Source organism: Dreissena polymorpha, chromosome 2, assembly GCF_020536995.1.
Source record: "Dreissena polymorpha isolate Duluth1 chromosome 2, UMN_Dpol_1.0, whole genome shotgun sequence".
NCBI classification, from domain to species: Eukaryota; Metazoa; Mollusca; class Bivalvia; order Myida; family Dreissenidae; genus Dreissena; species Dreissena polymorpha.
In genome coordinates this window covers 101,759,545-101,778,005 of record NC_068356.1, presented here as the reverse complement: position 1 = coordinate 101,778,005, position 18,461 = coordinate 101,759,545, and the positions used below count along the sequence as shown (strand labels likewise).

General features: G+C 34.9%; 1 protein-coding gene across 2 annotated transcripts in view; it reads right to left on the bottom strand.

Annotated features, from left to right (window-relative positions):
• The window catches only part of LOC127868289 (cytosolic phospholipase A2-like), a 39,565-nt gene that overhangs the window by 11,166 nt on the left and 9,938 nt on the right, over positions 1-18,461 (bottom strand). For both annotated transcript variants that reach the window (XM_052409921.1, XM_052409922.1), the window contains 8 exons: positions 17,373-17,519; positions 16,818-16,939; positions 11,402-11,439; positions 10,748-10,880; positions 7,527-7,663; positions 2,347-2,472; positions 1,249-1,345; positions 333-447 (listed from right to left, as the gene is read on the bottom strand). In XM_052409921.1, the coding sequence (XP_052265881.1) occupies positions 333-447; positions 1,249-1,345; positions 2,347-2,472; positions 7,527-7,663; positions 10,748-10,880; positions 11,402-11,439; positions 16,818-16,939; positions 17,373-17,519 (915 nt within the window). The remainder of the gene's footprint in view (positions 1-332; positions 448-1,248; positions 1,346-2,346; positions 2,473-7,526; positions 7,664-10,747; positions 10,881-11,401; positions 11,440-16,817; positions 16,940-17,372; positions 17,520-18,461) is intronic.

Sequence of the window (18,461 nt, the reverse complement as noted above, 5' to 3'; positions counted from 1 at the left end):
TACTAAAACCAGATTAACGCTTACAACAAGATTATCTAATACAACAAGAGCGTCTATTACAACAAGAATGTCTCATATAAAATTAGCGTCTATTAAAACAAAAGCTCATATAACCATAAAAGCGTCTATTTTTATAAAAAGAATAACTATTATAAAAAGAGAATGCATCACAACAAGCGCGTCTATTCCAACAAGCGCTTCTATTACAATAGGACATATAACAAAAGCTACATAAATTATAAGGATTTTTATTTTAAAAAATAGTGCCTTAATGTCACCAGACAGATATTATTTATATAATGAATGGTAGGTTTACGCCTTCATACGGTTACCTTGGAAACTGCGTTCGCTTCTGTCTTTCTTCACGTGCACGCACGTAAGCAGAGGCATCGGTATCGCGCCGTCGGTAAGCTTCGCATGCTGCTCCGACAGCCGACAGTGGAACCTCTGAAAGAGCGAATGTTTAACCCATTTATGCCTAGTGGACTCCCCCATCCTTCTAAATTGGATCAATTTATTTCCAAAATTAGTGATGTCTAATACATTAATTTCTATATTTAGAATATTTCTTACAGAAATTCCTTTAGCCAAACAGCGCAGACCCTGATGAGACGCCGCATGATGCTGCGTCTCATCTGGGTCTACGCTGTTCGCGAAGGCCTTTTTTCTAGACGCTATGCATTAATGGGTTAAGGTAACCATTTTTCGATTGAAAGATCACATTTTTATTCTCCGTCAGTATGTTTACATGTATTGTGATAGACTAAACGCACTGTCGGCTCATTTCAAAGGTATCTTCTTACTAATAGACACAAATCGGATGATACATGTCGAATAAATTGGTAGATATAATTATATCAATGAGTGTACATTAGTTTTATTCTTATTGCTTAGAGCAGATCGGGACGTTTAAGTTGTCTTTAACAATAATGTATCGGTAATGAGAGCGTTTTCCGCAATAAAACATATGATCCGCGTTCTGAGAAAACTGGGCTTAATGCATGTGCGTAAAGTGTCGTCTCAGATTAGCCTGTGCAGTCCGCACAGGCTAATCAGGGACGACACTTTCCGCTTTTATAGTATTTTTCGTTTCAAGTAAGTCCCTCCTTATCGAAAATCAACTTTATGTGGAAAGTGTCGTCCCTGATTAGCCTGTGCGGACTGCACAGGCTAATCTGGGATGACACTTAACGATTAAGCCCAGTTTTCTCAGAACAAGGCTCATATTATCTGCAATGTCTCACTTACGTTGCCTAGTAAAGTCTCCCCGACCATGTGACCAAAAAAGTCGGTAAAGCTGACTGGTTGACCATTCTGTCTCTTCCTCATAATATTATCCATATACCTGTAAGTAGGAGATCCTTGTAGATAAGGCAATCCGGAATCCGTTCCCAATTGATGGGTTATTAAAAAAGGCAATTTGTATCCGTTTACATAAAGGCCATACCATTAAGTTACGTTATTTGACAATCGATAAAAAAGGATAACAATTTGCCATATCAGAATCAGAAGTTATTTGGTCAATTATTATACATGGTCTTTCTGTTCGGTGTAATATAACAATTGAACAGTCGATAACTGAATATTATAAAATATTTTACAACGCATAGAAACCACATTTCGTTATTGTTTTCAAACATCATTATCATTTGCAGAAAATTAACAATCATAGTTCGTTTAAATTAAGACATATCGAATTGATGAACATTTCCCACATGCACCACGGCGTTGCCGGAGACCCACCTAATAATAATAAACCAATACATGAATGTGAACGAAGAATGTTAAATGCAATATATTAACTGTCTTTTAATAGTACCTTAAATAATAGTTTGTACTTCAATACATTCACATCGAACAAGTACTAGCCAATTGCCAAATGTCTACACGTACTTGTTGCATAACCAAACATTGTGACTAGGAACAAATCTGAATAGAATACTGGGGAAAACCATAAAGTATGCTAACGTAAAGGCAAAAAATATTTGTTATTATATAAATCTCTAATTTTAATGAGTCTCTTTTACCACTTTTTCACAACTTTTTTTATATTTATCATCATTTTATTTGTTCTGACTCAATTTAACCCATTTATGCCTAGCGTGTAGAAAAAGGGCCTTGGCAAACAGCGTAGACCCAGATGAGAAGCCGCATGATGCGGCGTCTCATCAGGGTCTGCGCTGTTTGCTTACAGGAATTTCTGTAAGAAATATTCTAAATATAGAAATAAATATACCTGACATGTCTAATTTTGGAAATAAATTGATCCATTTAGAAGGATGGGAGAGTCCAAGAGGCATAAATGGGTTAAGCAAAACTTTAAATACTCGCTATAGCGATGCTAACCTGTATACGGTTTGTGGTTTCAGCAGCCACAGTATGCTGGAGTCGATGTTATTCTTCAGTTCGTCCTGCATGTCACCAGGGGCCATTTTCGGCCAGTTTGGGTGGGAGTAGAGGGTGGAGATATACCTGTGAATATAAGCCTTGTTCTGAGAAAACTGGGCTTAATGCATGTGCGTAAAGTGTCGTCCTTGATTAGCCTGTGCAGTCCGCAGAGGCTTATCAGGGACGACACTTTCCGCTTTTATGGTATTTTTAGTTTCAAGGAAGTCCCCCCTTAACGGAAATCAAGATTATGCGGATGCATGCATTAAGCAAAGTTTACTCAGAACAAGGCTATAAGCAGCCGAAATCAGTCTTATCAACGATTGTGTAGGTTAATACAATTACGACTGACTCATATAGACCAAAACAAATATTAATGCATTAAACGTATGCTCTTTAATAAATAAAATACACAAGATCGAAACACAAATGAATATATTTACGGAATTCAATCCATTTTAGATTGATGCTTGCAATTATACTTGTTTAACCCCTTTATGCCTAGTGGACTCTCCCATCCTTCAAAATTGGATCAATTCATTTCCAAAGTTAGGGATGTCTAGTATATTTATTTCTTAATTTAAAACATTTCTTACAGAAATTCCTTTAAGCAAACAGCCCAAACTCTGATAATACGCCGCATCATGCGCCGTTTTATCTGGGTCTACGCTGTTTGCCAAGGCCTTTTTTGTAAACGCTAGGCATAAATGGGTTAAAGATTGAATCGTAAATAAAATTTTATCACAACTGTCTTCCGGTAAACATGCAACCATATCCGGCGGGTTCCTTCGAAATGTTTACCGTATGTCGCATTCAGAAAAAAAGATTTAACTTAACATCGCATCGAGTACATCAACACACAGATTAAATAACTTTCATAACGGTACAAATCCTAAATTTGTGGTTTTACCCAAGAATATTGTGGCCGCGTGCCATTTGATAGGTTGGGAATTGTTATTTCTCGCGGAAGATAATTATATAGTTGCAGACTAGCGGAATAAAAAATAAATGGTGTTGTGGAGCTTAAGAAAACTACGAAACGTTAAAGCTATAAAACATTATTTATCAGTGTTTGCATAAAACCATTAATTTTATGACGTCCACGGGAAACAAAATGAGTCCTAAATTGATTTGGTTGAGTACAAATACTTGATTCCTCCATATATATTTTGTAATGTGTTGCCTCAATTCAAAAACCTCCATACTCACTAATTTATTATAAATGTAGTCTTCATCATCTAATACAGGTTATACGCGTTCTCTTTGAAATGATTCAGCCGTTCCTGTGACTGATATTCACTGACTTACAGTGTTACAATAAGTTGTGTTTGATTAAAAATACGACCCGACAGTCTAAAAACGTTCTTGTTGCGTACATATTCTAAATACAGAGAGCATTCAATCATTTATTCGCAGTCGCCAGGACCGACCATGTTGGTCATTTGCTATATGTATATCCAATCGGAATATCTTCCCCAGTTATTTCAACCAATCAAATTAATTAATGCTTGTAGCCCGAGAATCATTGTGTACACACCTACTGACCTGTGTCTTAATGCGAAATGAATTGTGGGTAGCACTTCTTTCAGAGTGAACAGTAAAAGCGAAAGTAGGTCTATCTACCTACCTACCTACCTACCTACCTACCTACCCACCTACCCACCTACCCACCTACCCACCCACCCACCCACCCACCCACCCACCTACCCACCTATCCACCTACCTACCTACCTACCTACCTACCTACCTACCTACCTACCCACCTACCCACCTACCCACCTATCCACCTACCCACCTACCTATCCACCTACCCACCTACCCACCTACCCACCTACCCACCTACCTACCTACCTACCCACCTACCCACCTACCCACCTACCCACCCACCTACCCACCTACCCACCTACCTACCCACCCACCTACCTACCTACCTACCTACCTACCTACCTACCTACCTACCTACCTACCTACCTACCTACCTACCTACCTACCTACCTACCTACCTACCTACCTACCTACCTACCTACCTACCTACCTACCTACCTACCTACCTACCTACCTACCTACCTACCTACCTATCTATCTATCTATCTATCTATCTATCTATCTATCTATCTATCTATCTATCTATCTATCTATCTATCCATCTATCCATCTATCCAACTTTCCATCTATCCATCTATCCACCTATCCACCCAAACCCACCCACCCACCTAAACGCAAATCCACCCACCTACCCAAACCCACCCACCTACCCAAACCCACACACCCACCCACCCAAACCCACCCACCCACCCAAACCCACCCACTCACCCAAACCCACCCACCCACCCAAACCCACCCACCCACCCATCCACCCAAACCCAACCACCCAAAACCCAATGATCCCACCAACCCAAAACCCAATGATCCCACCCACCCACCCATCTATCTATACTGTCTAACTCCCCTTGCGGGTATTATTGACAGGTGCGCAGTCAGTGCAAGATAAAAGTGTTAAAAGTGAATAAGTGAGAAAGATAAAAGTATGATAGATTTATCATACATGGTGAAGTGATTTAAAGTTAAAAACTGATAACAACACGTCTCTCGGAGTTCAAGGGGCAGAAGGGGAAAGCAGGGTCCGCTTAAACCCTTCAAGATCAGGATGTAACACTGTAGTGGCAGGGAGGTTGTTCCACATCACAATAGCACTTGGGGAAAAATGAAAACTAATAATAATAATTAGCAGTTGTATGGATCTGTCTGAAAGAGAGGGGTGCGTGTGACGAGTGAATCTGGTTGGTCACTCGATAAATGATGGTAGGGGCACGGCCACTAAACCTTGAACAATTTTCAAAAAGATTATTAATTTAGTGTAATTGTGTCTGTCTTGTAGGGTCTGCCAACCAAGTTCCTGTTGCATGGTGGTGCCACTGTCATATGGAGAATAATTATGCTTGACCCAGCGGACTGCTCGACGCTGTACATTTTCAATTTTTGTATATTTTGTAACGTGTGAGGACTCCATACGGAAGAAGCATATTCAACCTGTGGTCTAACTATTGTCTTGTTTGCCAGCTGGCGAATCTTGGAATTTCTTGTCTGTATGTTCCTGCGTAGAAAACCAAAAGATGTTTTATCGTTATTTGTAATTCTATTTATATGGGTGTCCAGGAAATGTCTTTTGAGATGTCCACACCTAAGTATTTTGCATTGTCAACAGTTTCTTGTATTTGTCCATGGAGTCTGTAATAAAAAGAGAATTTTGATTTATTTCTGGTTATGTGTAAAACTTGGCATTTACTTGGGTTGAACTCCATGTCCCAAAGATGTTCCCATTTCAGTAGTTTATCTAGATCTTCTTGTAGAGTATTGCAGTCATGCATATTGTTGATTGTTAGATAAACGGCAGTGTCATCTGGAAATAAGCGAACTTGAGAAGTCATAGATTTAGGTAAGTTATTTATATAAAGAAGAAAAAGTAACGGACCAAGCACAGACCCTTGTAGTACCCTAGATGTCACTGGTACCTCGGATGATAATTCTTCTTCTAGAGAAACACGTTGAGTACGACCTATAAGGAATTATTTGATCCATGAGAGAATATCTTTATCCACATCATGTTCCTGTAATTTGAAAAGCAGTTTAAGATGGTTCATTTTGTCGAACGCATTACTGAAATCAAGCAATATTAGATCAGTTTGTTATCCAGATGTCATATTTCGTGCCAGGTCATCAATGAGTTGTAGAAGTTGTGTTTCGCAGGAACGCTTTTCTCTGAAGCCATGCTGTAAGTCATAAAGTATGTTATATTTATTGAAGTGAGCTGAAAGATTTGAGGAAACTATATGTTCTAAGGCTTTACATAAAATACAGGTTAGAGAGATAGGTCTGTAAGTTGCTGGGTCTTCTTTTTTTCCTTTCTTGTACAGTGGTATGACATGTGCAGATGTCCATACTTTTGGTACAATTCCGGAGTCCAATGATTTCTGAAAAAGAAGTGTTATTATGGGAAAAATTTGTGAACTTAATTCTTTAAGAACAAGAGGTTTGATGTTGTCGGGACCTGCTGCCTTGTCTGGGTTAAGATTGGATAGCATCTTCTGCATCCCATTGACACTGACTGTGATATTTGGCATTGTTGGAAATTTTCTTAAAGATGAAGATGAAATTTCATCAAGATTTCTGAAAAAAGAGAGACATAATTGAGATAGGGTAAGGGGGGACATAGGTGTGAAAACGGATTGGAATTGTTGGTTCAAACATTGGCCTTTTTTTTATTCACAGATGTTGATTTTCATGAAACATTGTCAAAACGAGTTAATATACCTTGAGCGTCTTGTTTGGAGTTTTTTAAGAGAGTATACAGTTTCTTTGAATTAAAGTTGGATCTGTTTTCTTGAGCGTCAGGGTCTTCAATGCCTAAAATGAACTCGATATATTTATTATAAGCAGTTTTAGTATTTCGTTTGATAAGGTTTTTAATATTGAGAAACATTTTCCTGGTCTTATGTGCTCCATTGTTTTTAAGTCTGAAATAAAGGTTATCTCTTTTTCTCATTAGTCGTTTTAATAGTTGTGTAATCCATGGTAGTGATCTTCTTGTACCTATAGTTCTTGAGGGAATAAATTGTTTAATACCAGTTGATATCTCATCTGAAGGTCAGGTAATCGTGCTTCTGATAATCCCTATCAGTTTTAATAGAGATTCAAAATCACATGTAAACATAATTAAATAAAATTTCTTTAAACAACATTCCGTTTAAAACACACAAATAAAAAACGATTTTTCTTTCATTATTAACATTTTCATTCCTACGCAGAACTACTTTGGCGGAAGCATATTTCCCCAACCAGGGTAATGTGATTCGTCTTAATATAGAGGTGACAATTACGTAGTGACGTCACCATCTATGTATAGACTGGCCCGAAAAGAACAATTGTATACATACGCATTATTCAATCACTTTTCATTCATTTTCCTTAATTTTTAGCTGTATTCGTTGAACGAAACGGGCATTTAATTTGTGTGTGCCTAGTAAAATCATTGAAAAAAACATAACGTTTACGGGGTAAATGCCACTACTTATTATCATTCACAGATCTGTATGAAAAAATCACAAAACATTACGATGGCGATAAACTTAGCTACTCACCATGACGACCCAGAGAGCCCGCACAGATAAGTGGCGCACTGGAATATGCCGGCGTCGTAGAGGCCCTTGACGGCGCCGCTAAGGCCCACCATGGCTCGAAACCCGCCGCCGGAACCGATAATAGCGATAGTCGGCACCTGTAGGAGCATTCAAGAGGAGACATTTGGTGCATGTTGTGTAAAGACTTACTCTGGATCTCGATTACAAAAACCTATTTGCGGGTACAAGTCAATCTGACCCATCTTTTTTTTTAAATATCATATCAACAAAAGGAAATTAAAGGAAACTTCACTAAGTGCATACTTTCAATCGGGTAAAAAAATGTTTGTACCGAAGTATTAGATTGTTGTTGTTGTTTTGTTGTGTGTTTTTGGAGATCCGGACCAAAACAATACCCGCTGAATATTTAAACATGGAAAGCCGATTTCTTTAAACAGCGAAAGCAACGTAAATGACGTAATTTACAAATGACAAAATTGAAAGATAACAGAGAATATCATTTTTTTAAAGAGCAGTTTTGATCTATGACTTCATCATTCCGCGAAATTTTCCTCTATAAACATTTTTAAAGGGAGATTTTACGATTCTGTCCAATATTTGTGAATTTATATAAAATGTGTAAACAACTTATTATATATATATTTTTAAATATAAATTAAAATAAAAGTTAAGAAGAACATGTGTCGAAAAATGCGAAATAAGCCAGATATTTAATTCTGAAATCGAAAATGTCTGTACAATCGAATTCGCCAGCATGTATATCATGCGTGTACCATGTACACTAACTCCAATCCTAATAAAAAGACGAATGCTTCGGTTATTGTAGGAAAAACTGTACTAAATATCTTCGTCACAATCGACTCGGGGCGTTAATTTGTGTTTGCTGCATTTTATGAAATTCGTCTTCAATGTATAATTTGTATTGCCTATTTTGAGTTATTGTAACATATGTTTATCAATATATTACAATTTAACACATATTACAATCGTATAATCTCCCTTTAAAATGTTGAAAAACGGTTGACAGCGCGGTAAAAAGTCAACATGAAAAGAAAACTTGTTGGTTCATCGAAAAGATAATAAAAAAATAGTTATTCATCTAATCGCTCGTAAACTACAATCAATAATCTACATGTACTAAAGCCAACAACTATCCGCGATTTATTTATTTCCTATGTAAATGACGTACTTTGCAAACAAGAGTTTACGATTTTAGACAGACAGACGGACAGTGAATTACTTATCAAACAGAACATCGTCTGCATACATTAATATAAACATACATGTAATTTTATGTCACGTATGTTGGTAAAACAACATAACATTATGTAAAAAAAACTATTCATTTTAGTAAACAAATAAACACAAACGATGACAACAGTACTTATATGTAAGTTCTATCGATGCTATATTGAAATTAATAATGGAAGATTATCTGTGTATAATACATCGTAATACATCGTAACTGTATATTTTTACATTTTAACTTTATATAAGAAAATTATATCTTTATATATTAATTATGTACGTGTATTTATTCAAATTATGTATTTATTTAATGTGCTTATGCATATATATATATATACTGGTTACAGGCATTAATGCACAGTCAGATTGACGTAATATCACAAGTTTTGGTATTATAAGACAGTGAAGGCGTTCCATACTTTGTCGTTACTTTATTTATAAACACATGCAACCAAAAGTTCAGACTTGTTATTCAATTCATGACGTAAATAGTGTAATGTTGACTGTAATAGCTCTATTGGTTTACTAAGCGATATTTACAAGCTTATTGTATTGAAAGCGTGATTTACGTATAACCATAATACGGGTTATCAATCGCTCACTACATGCATACACTTTGCAGTATTTCTTTAAACTGTCTTGTCGCCCTTCAATTTTTTGGGAACCAATATTCGGACACGGGTACCAGATTATGTTGCTGTTGTTTCATTCAAAGAGTGTTTCTTTTACTGTTTAATTTAAAACGAATTTAAGTTTCTGTTTACAAAATACCCAAAATAAAATCAGTGTCAGCAGACAATAATGACGGGCTAAGTTTTTGGCGCCACGTCGCACCATGTTTGACGACTCGTCAAAACAAATACACACGCCGTGGGCGTGGCACTACATATTCACAGAGTCGCAACAAATACACGGACATGGGAAAGGTTTCCATGGAAAACATGCTAAATCCTTTATTTGTTTTAGAGGAAGAAATTGAGGAATACAATTGCCAAATGTCGCTGAAAATTAACAACAAAGTGCTCCTTCTGCAATGAAATCCAAAATTTTCAGAGGGAGGAAGCAAGAGTCAAAAATGTCCTCACATTTACATACCCATTCCCTCGCAGTCATAGGATTCTTGATTTAAAGACTTGAAACTCAAACTTAATAGATTATGGTCAAACGTATATTTGCAGTTGGCAATGTTTATTGAAATTCAAGCTAAAATTCGAGGATAAACATTGCAAAAATGTGCTTGAAATGCAACACCAAATTACACTTTTTGCAAAGAAATTTTCAAAATTGTCTAGGGGACATACTCCCGCCAGTAATAGAGTTGAACACCCTCGCACACCTATGCAACTACGGATCTATTCTCCCTCGCAATAAGGCTTCTTGGTTTTAAAGCATTGACACTTGAACTTAGCAAATAAATTATCGTCGAAAGTATATTTGCTGTTGACAATGTTTAATAAAATATTTCCTTTTATCGGTCTTTTTCAAGCAAGAAATTGATGAATAAAATTGCCAAAACTTGGCTGAAAGATAAGACCAAAATGCACCATCTGTAATGAATTTTCCAAAGTTTTCTTTGGAAGACACCCAACCCTCAGCATGAGGTGGAGACCATTTCCCGCACTTATCTCCCCCTCGCAGCTTCGCTGCTCGATCGTGCTTATAACTGTAATAGCCTCAGGAACGCCTCTGACATGCATGATCTACATGCTGGCGAATTCGACTGTACAGACATTTTCGATGTCAGAATTAAATATATGGCTTATTTCGCATTTTCGACACATGTTCTTCTTTTATTTTAATTTATATCAAAAGATATATATGTAATGAGTATGAGAATATTCATAAATATTCGACAATATCGTACATACCCACTTTACAGTAAGGTCGAACAAGGTTAAGCAAACGATGTAAATGATATTTAAGACAAATCGGCAGTGCTTTTAGGTATTGGTGTTAAATAATTTAAGCTTTACCTCGTCCACATTATTTGGCCCTTTTTTCCCTAGCAACTGTTTCATAGCCTCCATGACCTTGACCTTTCGAAGAGTTAAAAACGACTTCTCCTGCTCACATAGGCACAGACTGTAGCGTAACGTAGGCTTTTGACTGAAATGAAAAAATCTCAGTGTTTTTGCTCTTCGTCCATTTTTTGTTTATTTCTCTCCCTTTCTTTTGTTCCACTTGATCAATTCAAACTTTTCTATTTTACTGACCTACACGGTGCTCACGCTGATTGAACAAAATAAATCCTGTGTCAAACTATGGCGTTTAATATATTGTCATTGTATAAGCATCGCAATATTTAAGTAGGGTAACTATTTTTATATAAAATAAAGGACGAAATCATTTTTAACAACCTATTAACCCATTTATGCCTAGTGGACTCTCACATTTTTCTAAATTGGATCAATTTATTTCCAAAATTAGGGATTTCTAGTATACTAATTTCTATATTTAGAATATTTCTTACAAAAATTCCTTTAAGCAAACAGCGCAGACCCTGATGAGACGCCGCATGATGCGGCGTCTCATCTGGGTCTACGCAGTTTGCCAAGGCCTTTTTTCTAGACGCTAGGCATAAATTGGTTAAACTGTAGCGTCTTAGTGCCGAATATTTGCCTACTTACTCTAGCGAAATCTTCATCTCTATGTCAACCTCGGACACCTGGAATACACAAATTGAACCTCATGTGTGTTATCTTAGTATTGTTATATTGAGTAAGGTATACTTAGTCATTAAACCGACTAAAGATAGATTTGACATTGTATGTGTTTCACGAAGTATTCAGAACATTTCAGTGTTGCCCTGTGTTAAGTTCTGTGTGTTATATACCGTATTCATTGCATATACACTTGTTAAAGTCGACAGTACTTGTAAACGATATACTATATGTTCTGTTGAGACATGCAAAAAGTTGTTTTACAGTTTTCACACAATATTGTCTTTTGATTGGTCCGTTAGAGAAAGGTTTTCATAAAAATCTTTACGCAATGTTCATATAGTTGTGTATTTTATGGAAAACGTGTTAAAACATGCTATATTGAGATAATATATTTTATCAGAAGTTCATTTGAGCATTAAGGTATACTGTATTCAAAAACGTTTTTGTGTTAACGATTTTTAATTTTATCACGTATCCTTTTAACACTCAAACTTTTTGAATATGTGAAAACGTTTATTGCGATTCCTGACCCCTTAATACCGAATAGAAATTGTGTTCAAATGCAATTTTCTAACAAACATCAGCCTCTTTGTACTGCATTTGTATTATTTCTAATGCAATTATGTGATTTGTGTATACAGTCAAAATTGAGAACAGCGGTCAGTCAAGGGAAATGACCAAAGTGACCGTTGTCCACATGTGACCGTTTTTTTCGGATCACAATTGTTAGAAAGTTGGTCAGTTGGTAGTATTGCTAAGTCGGTACCCCATTCAGTCGTTTGCATACAGTGTAAAACAAAGGCTCATTGCAGTAACTAAGCATAATAACACACTTAACTGATATTGAATAATGCAGACTAATATATAATAAATTGATTCAATTTCATATTGTTAAGCTTAATCAATGAGTTTATCAACCATAGTTACAGTATAGAGATATGATGTATTCCTTGTTTGTAGACGATGTTTTAAAGTGGGTATCATTCTAGACTTGTTGTATGACTCAAGTTAATCAAAATTGACTTTGAGTACCATAATACCTTTATTTCATTTCTGTAAGGGACAGTAATGTTCAATCATATTCGATGTTGTGTTATTTCAATCAAAATTAAAATGCTGAGGTTATTGGAACAAAAGGTATGTGAAAAAAACAATATGCTAAACTCAGTTAAACGTCTTGTCCGTCAATCCATATGGGCAACTATTCCTGCGAAACTGTTACCAATTATTATTTAAAACACCATCACTTTATTGTTTGACCAACATATTGACTGAAATAGATAGTGGTTATGATGCCATATTTCCCATAGTCTAACAGTTGTATTCTCGTGCAACTGATGTCTAGAAAGCTGCAAACGAGTCCATAATTGTGAACGGTATCATACACAGTTACTAAACTTAAAACAATGGTTACTTACTAGTATTTGTATATTTTATTTAATTCTTTATAGTTGTTTAAAGGGACATATCAGTGATATAAAAATGATATAAAAATGATAATTCACTGTTTCAAACACTAAAACATATCATAACATATTATCGATAATTTTCGCAATGACATCGTTTATTGACGTCATGGTGTTATTATTCTTCAGTATGGAAAGGCATTAAATTAAAACAAAGAAAATATTTATTTTTTTTCAATCATTTCGTAATTTAAATATTTCATGATCATTAAAAAACATGTTTTAATCTGATCACTCGTGAATTAAATTTGTTAATCTACCAACTCCAACAATAACTTCCTCTTTATATTTCGTATTGTATATGACAGTGGATAATAATCCCCGTTTAACTGCTTATTTCGTCTTCGTAAGAAATTTCCAATTATATGTTAAAAATAAAATAAACACGTACTCAATTTGCACTTGCTTACATGCGCCTCTATATAAAACAGGATACGGTGATTTCAGGCTTTAAGTTAATTTAGGTCCGTACATGAGAATAAACTATGTATGGGTGTTTAAGGGTGTACGTAAAGGGATAATCTGTGGAAAAATGTACATGATTGTATCTGTACTGAGAATAGATCGACATTGTTAACAGTCTTTTCGTTAAAAATGAGCATTTCGACGATGAAAACGTAAGAGAAAATTACTTATTAAGTAGTAAACAAAACGAATTCATTAAATATAATCAACGCAATTATACCATCTTCAGCATAGTATGTAGCGAATATCAATTCTAGCGTGAGACCGTATGAAAGATCAAATATAAAGAACGGTCTTCGGGAATGTACGAACGCAGCTAAGGTAACATCAACATTACGCCCGTATTGAATGTCAAATCTGAAGTACAATAAAAAAGAATGTCTCGATTTTAAAAAGATCGTCGCATTCAACGTACGATGGTATATCTAATTAAATATTAAAAGTATGTTTGCATGACGCTCGCACTAAAGGTGAGATCATAATAATAATATAATAATAATAATAACTTTATTTCACGAAGATAACACATTAAGAAATAGCATATCTTTTTTACAATGTGGTCTTCAAAATACACAGTATATGTAAATATAACTCAACAATGTCTAGCATACTGCAATCAGCCTTAAAAAAAAATTACAAAAGCATCATATGATGAAAATAATAATACTAATACAAATAATATTAATAATATAAAATAATATTTATAAAATTACAATAATAATAATAAAAATAATAATAATAATAATAATATAAATAATAATAATAATAATAATAATAATAACAATAATAATAATTATTATTATAATAATAATAGTGGTTATTTCATTCTTTCATAACAACAGACAATCACAAAGCAAAAAGAAGAAGAATAAAATACCCAAAGGCGGTATTTTAATCCATACAACCCACAATATCAAAAAAGGTTTTGCGTTTGTAGCAAATGATTTTTAAGGTACCGTTTAAAGGAAATAATTGTAGGTGCTCGTCTTATATTATTTGGAATAAGGTTCCATATATTTCTCGCACAAAAGGAAAAAGGACGCTTTCCGTAATTCGTTTTAAATGCAACATATGAAAAATCGTTGTGGGTGGTGGACCTAAGAAAGTATGTATTGTAATTTGATACAAAAAAAACGTCATCAAATAAGGAGGCATTGGGCCATCTTAAACTTTGTACACTATAGTCCCAACAAGAAATTTACACCTATTTTCAAATGACAACCAGCCCCGTTTATTGAAAATCGGAATTGAAGGAGAGGAAAACGGCTTATTCATTATTATTTTTGCAGCACGTTTCTGTATCGAAATTACCTTCTTTAAATTTGATTTTGTGGCTGAGCACCATATTGTACAACAATAGTCCATATGTGGTAAGATGTATGAATTATAAAACAACTTCATTGTTTCATAATTTAGATAGGGTTTAATGCGTTTTAATAAGGCTAGCTTTGAGTTGAGCTTTCGACAGACGTTATTTATATGCAGTTTCCAAGTGAGATGTTTGTCAACAGTTATACCAAGTAAATTGGTTTTCATAAGAAAACAAGTTAAGTTCAATTGAAGGAAATGTTACGCTTTAATTACGATAATAGTAAAGATAACATTTAATTTCCACCCACATTTGACTTAAATACGTATTACTGTGGATTATTCTTTACTATTTAGCATATGTAAATTAAAGATGTGGCTTGACGGGACATGATGTTGAACATGTGATGAAATATCTTTGCGACAATGGTCTCTCTAGAGTGCCTATTGATGTATTCCTACGCACGGCATTTGTAGATATAAATCGCCTTTATCAAACGAACGATATGATGTTAACTACATTTATTTTGAAATAGTGTGTACAATACCACTTAAACCATACAAAAGAAAATCATCAAATTACAGCCGGTGTGAATGTAAAGGTTTCGTGGACGCGAAAAGAAATTTCGAATTTGCAACACATTCTTATACAATTAGACTTCTTCGACTTTAAACCGGTCCCAACCCCCGATCCATTGCATTGACTATTGCAATGCGGTGATCACATTGTGTGTTATTATTTAATGTTTGTGCTGAATGTATCATCCTGTCTTGTAAGTTGCCTTAAATAAAAGACTATTGTCTATTAAAACACATTTTATCTCATTATATCGTCTCAGGAGTTATTTTTGTTTTCTACATAGTGTATATAAATATGATCATCTGTTGTGTACATACAAGTGTTATAGACGTATTTAAATTGTCGTTGTTGTAAATATATTTAGTTCATAAATATATTTATTCTGAATGATATTGAAGTAAATTATTTTTAAAGGAAACATTGCTCTGATTGTTCAATGGTTGGACAGAGTAGATTTTAACTGTAAATAGGATTAGTAGCGTTCTTTTGTAGTAGTTGATTAGTTTTCAGTATGTAGAGACTGGGTAGAAAGGTGAACTGTTTTTACTAACATTTTAATACGTTAATTGGCTTGTCAAGCATGAGTTTATTCACTCAACCATTTCCGTGTGCATGAATGACTATTTCGAATGTCATTCTTTGCATATCATTCATGCTGTCAACCTGTATGTTTATGATATTAAATCATAAATATAATATATTTAGGTAAATATGCATTTTATACATCTTTTATATTCATGTCTGTCGGTTGTATTATTGTATTTATTTTGTTTTAATAGTTGTATTTGTGTATTAATTCTGTTGGTATATTACCGTCGGAACACATCATTTCACATATAATTGAAATGTATACTTATTATAAGAGATGAATCTTTGCATATCATTCATGCTGTCAACCTGTATGGCTATGATATTAAATCATAAATATAATATATTTAAACGTGTTGTTCGAAGAAAGAACCCTAAACGCCCATACGGCAACACGAGTATATCCATATTAGAAGAAAAAAAAAAACAACTATCTTTGTTTATTGACCCAATAAAGAACACAAAAAGAAGCCCCATGTCAGAGTGGAGAACAGTGAAATACAGTTTTCATTCAATTAACATTTGCAAAAATATTTGTCCAATCATGCAAGAATCAAACTTAATTCGACAGTATCGATGTTAATTGACCAATGAAATTCACCTTTGAATTCATGATGCCCGGCTTTTCTAACACTTCCGCTACACATTTTCCATTCAATTCCAGATCACCAAAACCTTAAAGATTAATGTTAATTGGCCGATAGACGGCAATTATTCGGAAAACAATATGCACCTTTGAGGTTAGGAGATCGGTGTGATACGTGACTGATCGTCTTATGATGGGTAAAATGTGTGCCAAATTACTTCAAAATCCATCAATATATGCCTCAGTTATGGCTCAGACTGGGATTTGTGGACAGAAATCCCTACACTCGTACTGACGTACAAACATAAAGAAGGACAGTTCGAATGCTTTATTCCTCCTCCGAAAGTGGGCATCACAATTCTAACTAAGAAATTTTATTTACATTACCTCATTGAACACGAATGTCTTCTTATGCCACTTGTCACGTGTCAAGGTACCAAGGTCAAACTGAGCCGATCCAACAATCTCATCGTACATGAGCGGCGAATTGTCCTCCATCAACCAGATTTCTGTAACCGAAAATTACGGCAAAAGCGATAGAGGTCGGGAAAACATGAAATGAAAATACAATTAGGTACTACTTATATATCATGAATTGGTAAAGACAGTATTGAAATATATTTGAGTGATACTTTTAACGCTTCACTGTCTTAACCTATCTCAGATGGCCATTGATTGTTAATCACCAGCGTTCAGAATGTTTTGCATTTATTTAAGAATCAATTAAGACATCAATTGGTACAATACGTTACTGTCTTAAATAGAGGTTATACTGAAAACCTGGTCTGGGTAAGTGTGTATAATTTAAATGCATCTATGATTTAATATTATGTATGTCTAACGGGTGTGTGTCATATACGGGTACTGTTTACTTAGGTTATTATTTGTATCATACAATTTTAGAGTGAAACTATTGTGGGAAAACAACATTAAATTTATTACCCATTATGTTTGTTTCCGTCTCGTTGAGTAAAAACGTGAAACTCTCGTCCCAGACCGGATTTATGTCGTTCTCGCGAGATTTCGTCTGTCGTCTGCCTTCGGGAGCCGTCCGTATAAACAGCTTTACGTAGGGGTCCGGAGTGTCAACTGAGAAAAGGCACAAATCCATATTGTTGTTCAAAATAATATATGTCCTTTTATAGTGTTGTATTGGCTAACAGCGCATATTCAAACATTTTGTTTTGTACTTTTGATCGGTTGGATAGTTTTAACCCATTTATGCCTAAATTCGATCAATTTATTTCCAAAATTTGGGATGTCTAGTATATTTATTTCTATATTTAGAATATTTCTTACAGAAATTCCTACAAGCAAACATACAAACCCTGATGAGACGCCGCATCATGCGGCGTCTTTTCGAGGTCTACGCTGTTTGCCAATGCCTTTTTTTCTAGATGCTAGGCATAAATGGATTTAAATAGACATGACCCGGTTATAACACTCTGTTGCTGTTTTTCTGTAGTATCTTGATATCACCATCAGTAAATACTGATGATTTCTATGTGGCTTCAACGGCCATTCTCTATCATGTTATATAAGTTTGGTTTGATGGTCCAGTCTGTATTACCAAAGCTCATATGGAAATTCATTACTTGAATTAAATTCTCTGCGTCTCATGCTATGCCGCATTTAGGTATGTCTACGTAAATAATAGGAAAACATTGATCTTGAATTGTCTCTTTAGTGGAACTTAAATTAAGATTTCCCTAAGCAACTATGTGCATACGAGCTCTCAACATTGCTAGTTCACTTGGTTTGGCCATGAATAGTCACTCCGGGGTGTGCGAATTCTGATCGTAGCTCGATCACATGATTTTATAAAGAAAACAATTTATATGGCCAACCGTACCCTTCCCTAAATTGTATTAAGACAGTTTTAAGTTACTAAAATAAGAGTGCATAGTACATTCACATAGAACTTGTTAACAGCTCAAATCGAGCTACTTAATACTTGTAACACAATTAGGTATGATTGATTTGACTAAATTACTGTATTGAAATCGACGCAAATTCCATCAAAAATAAAAA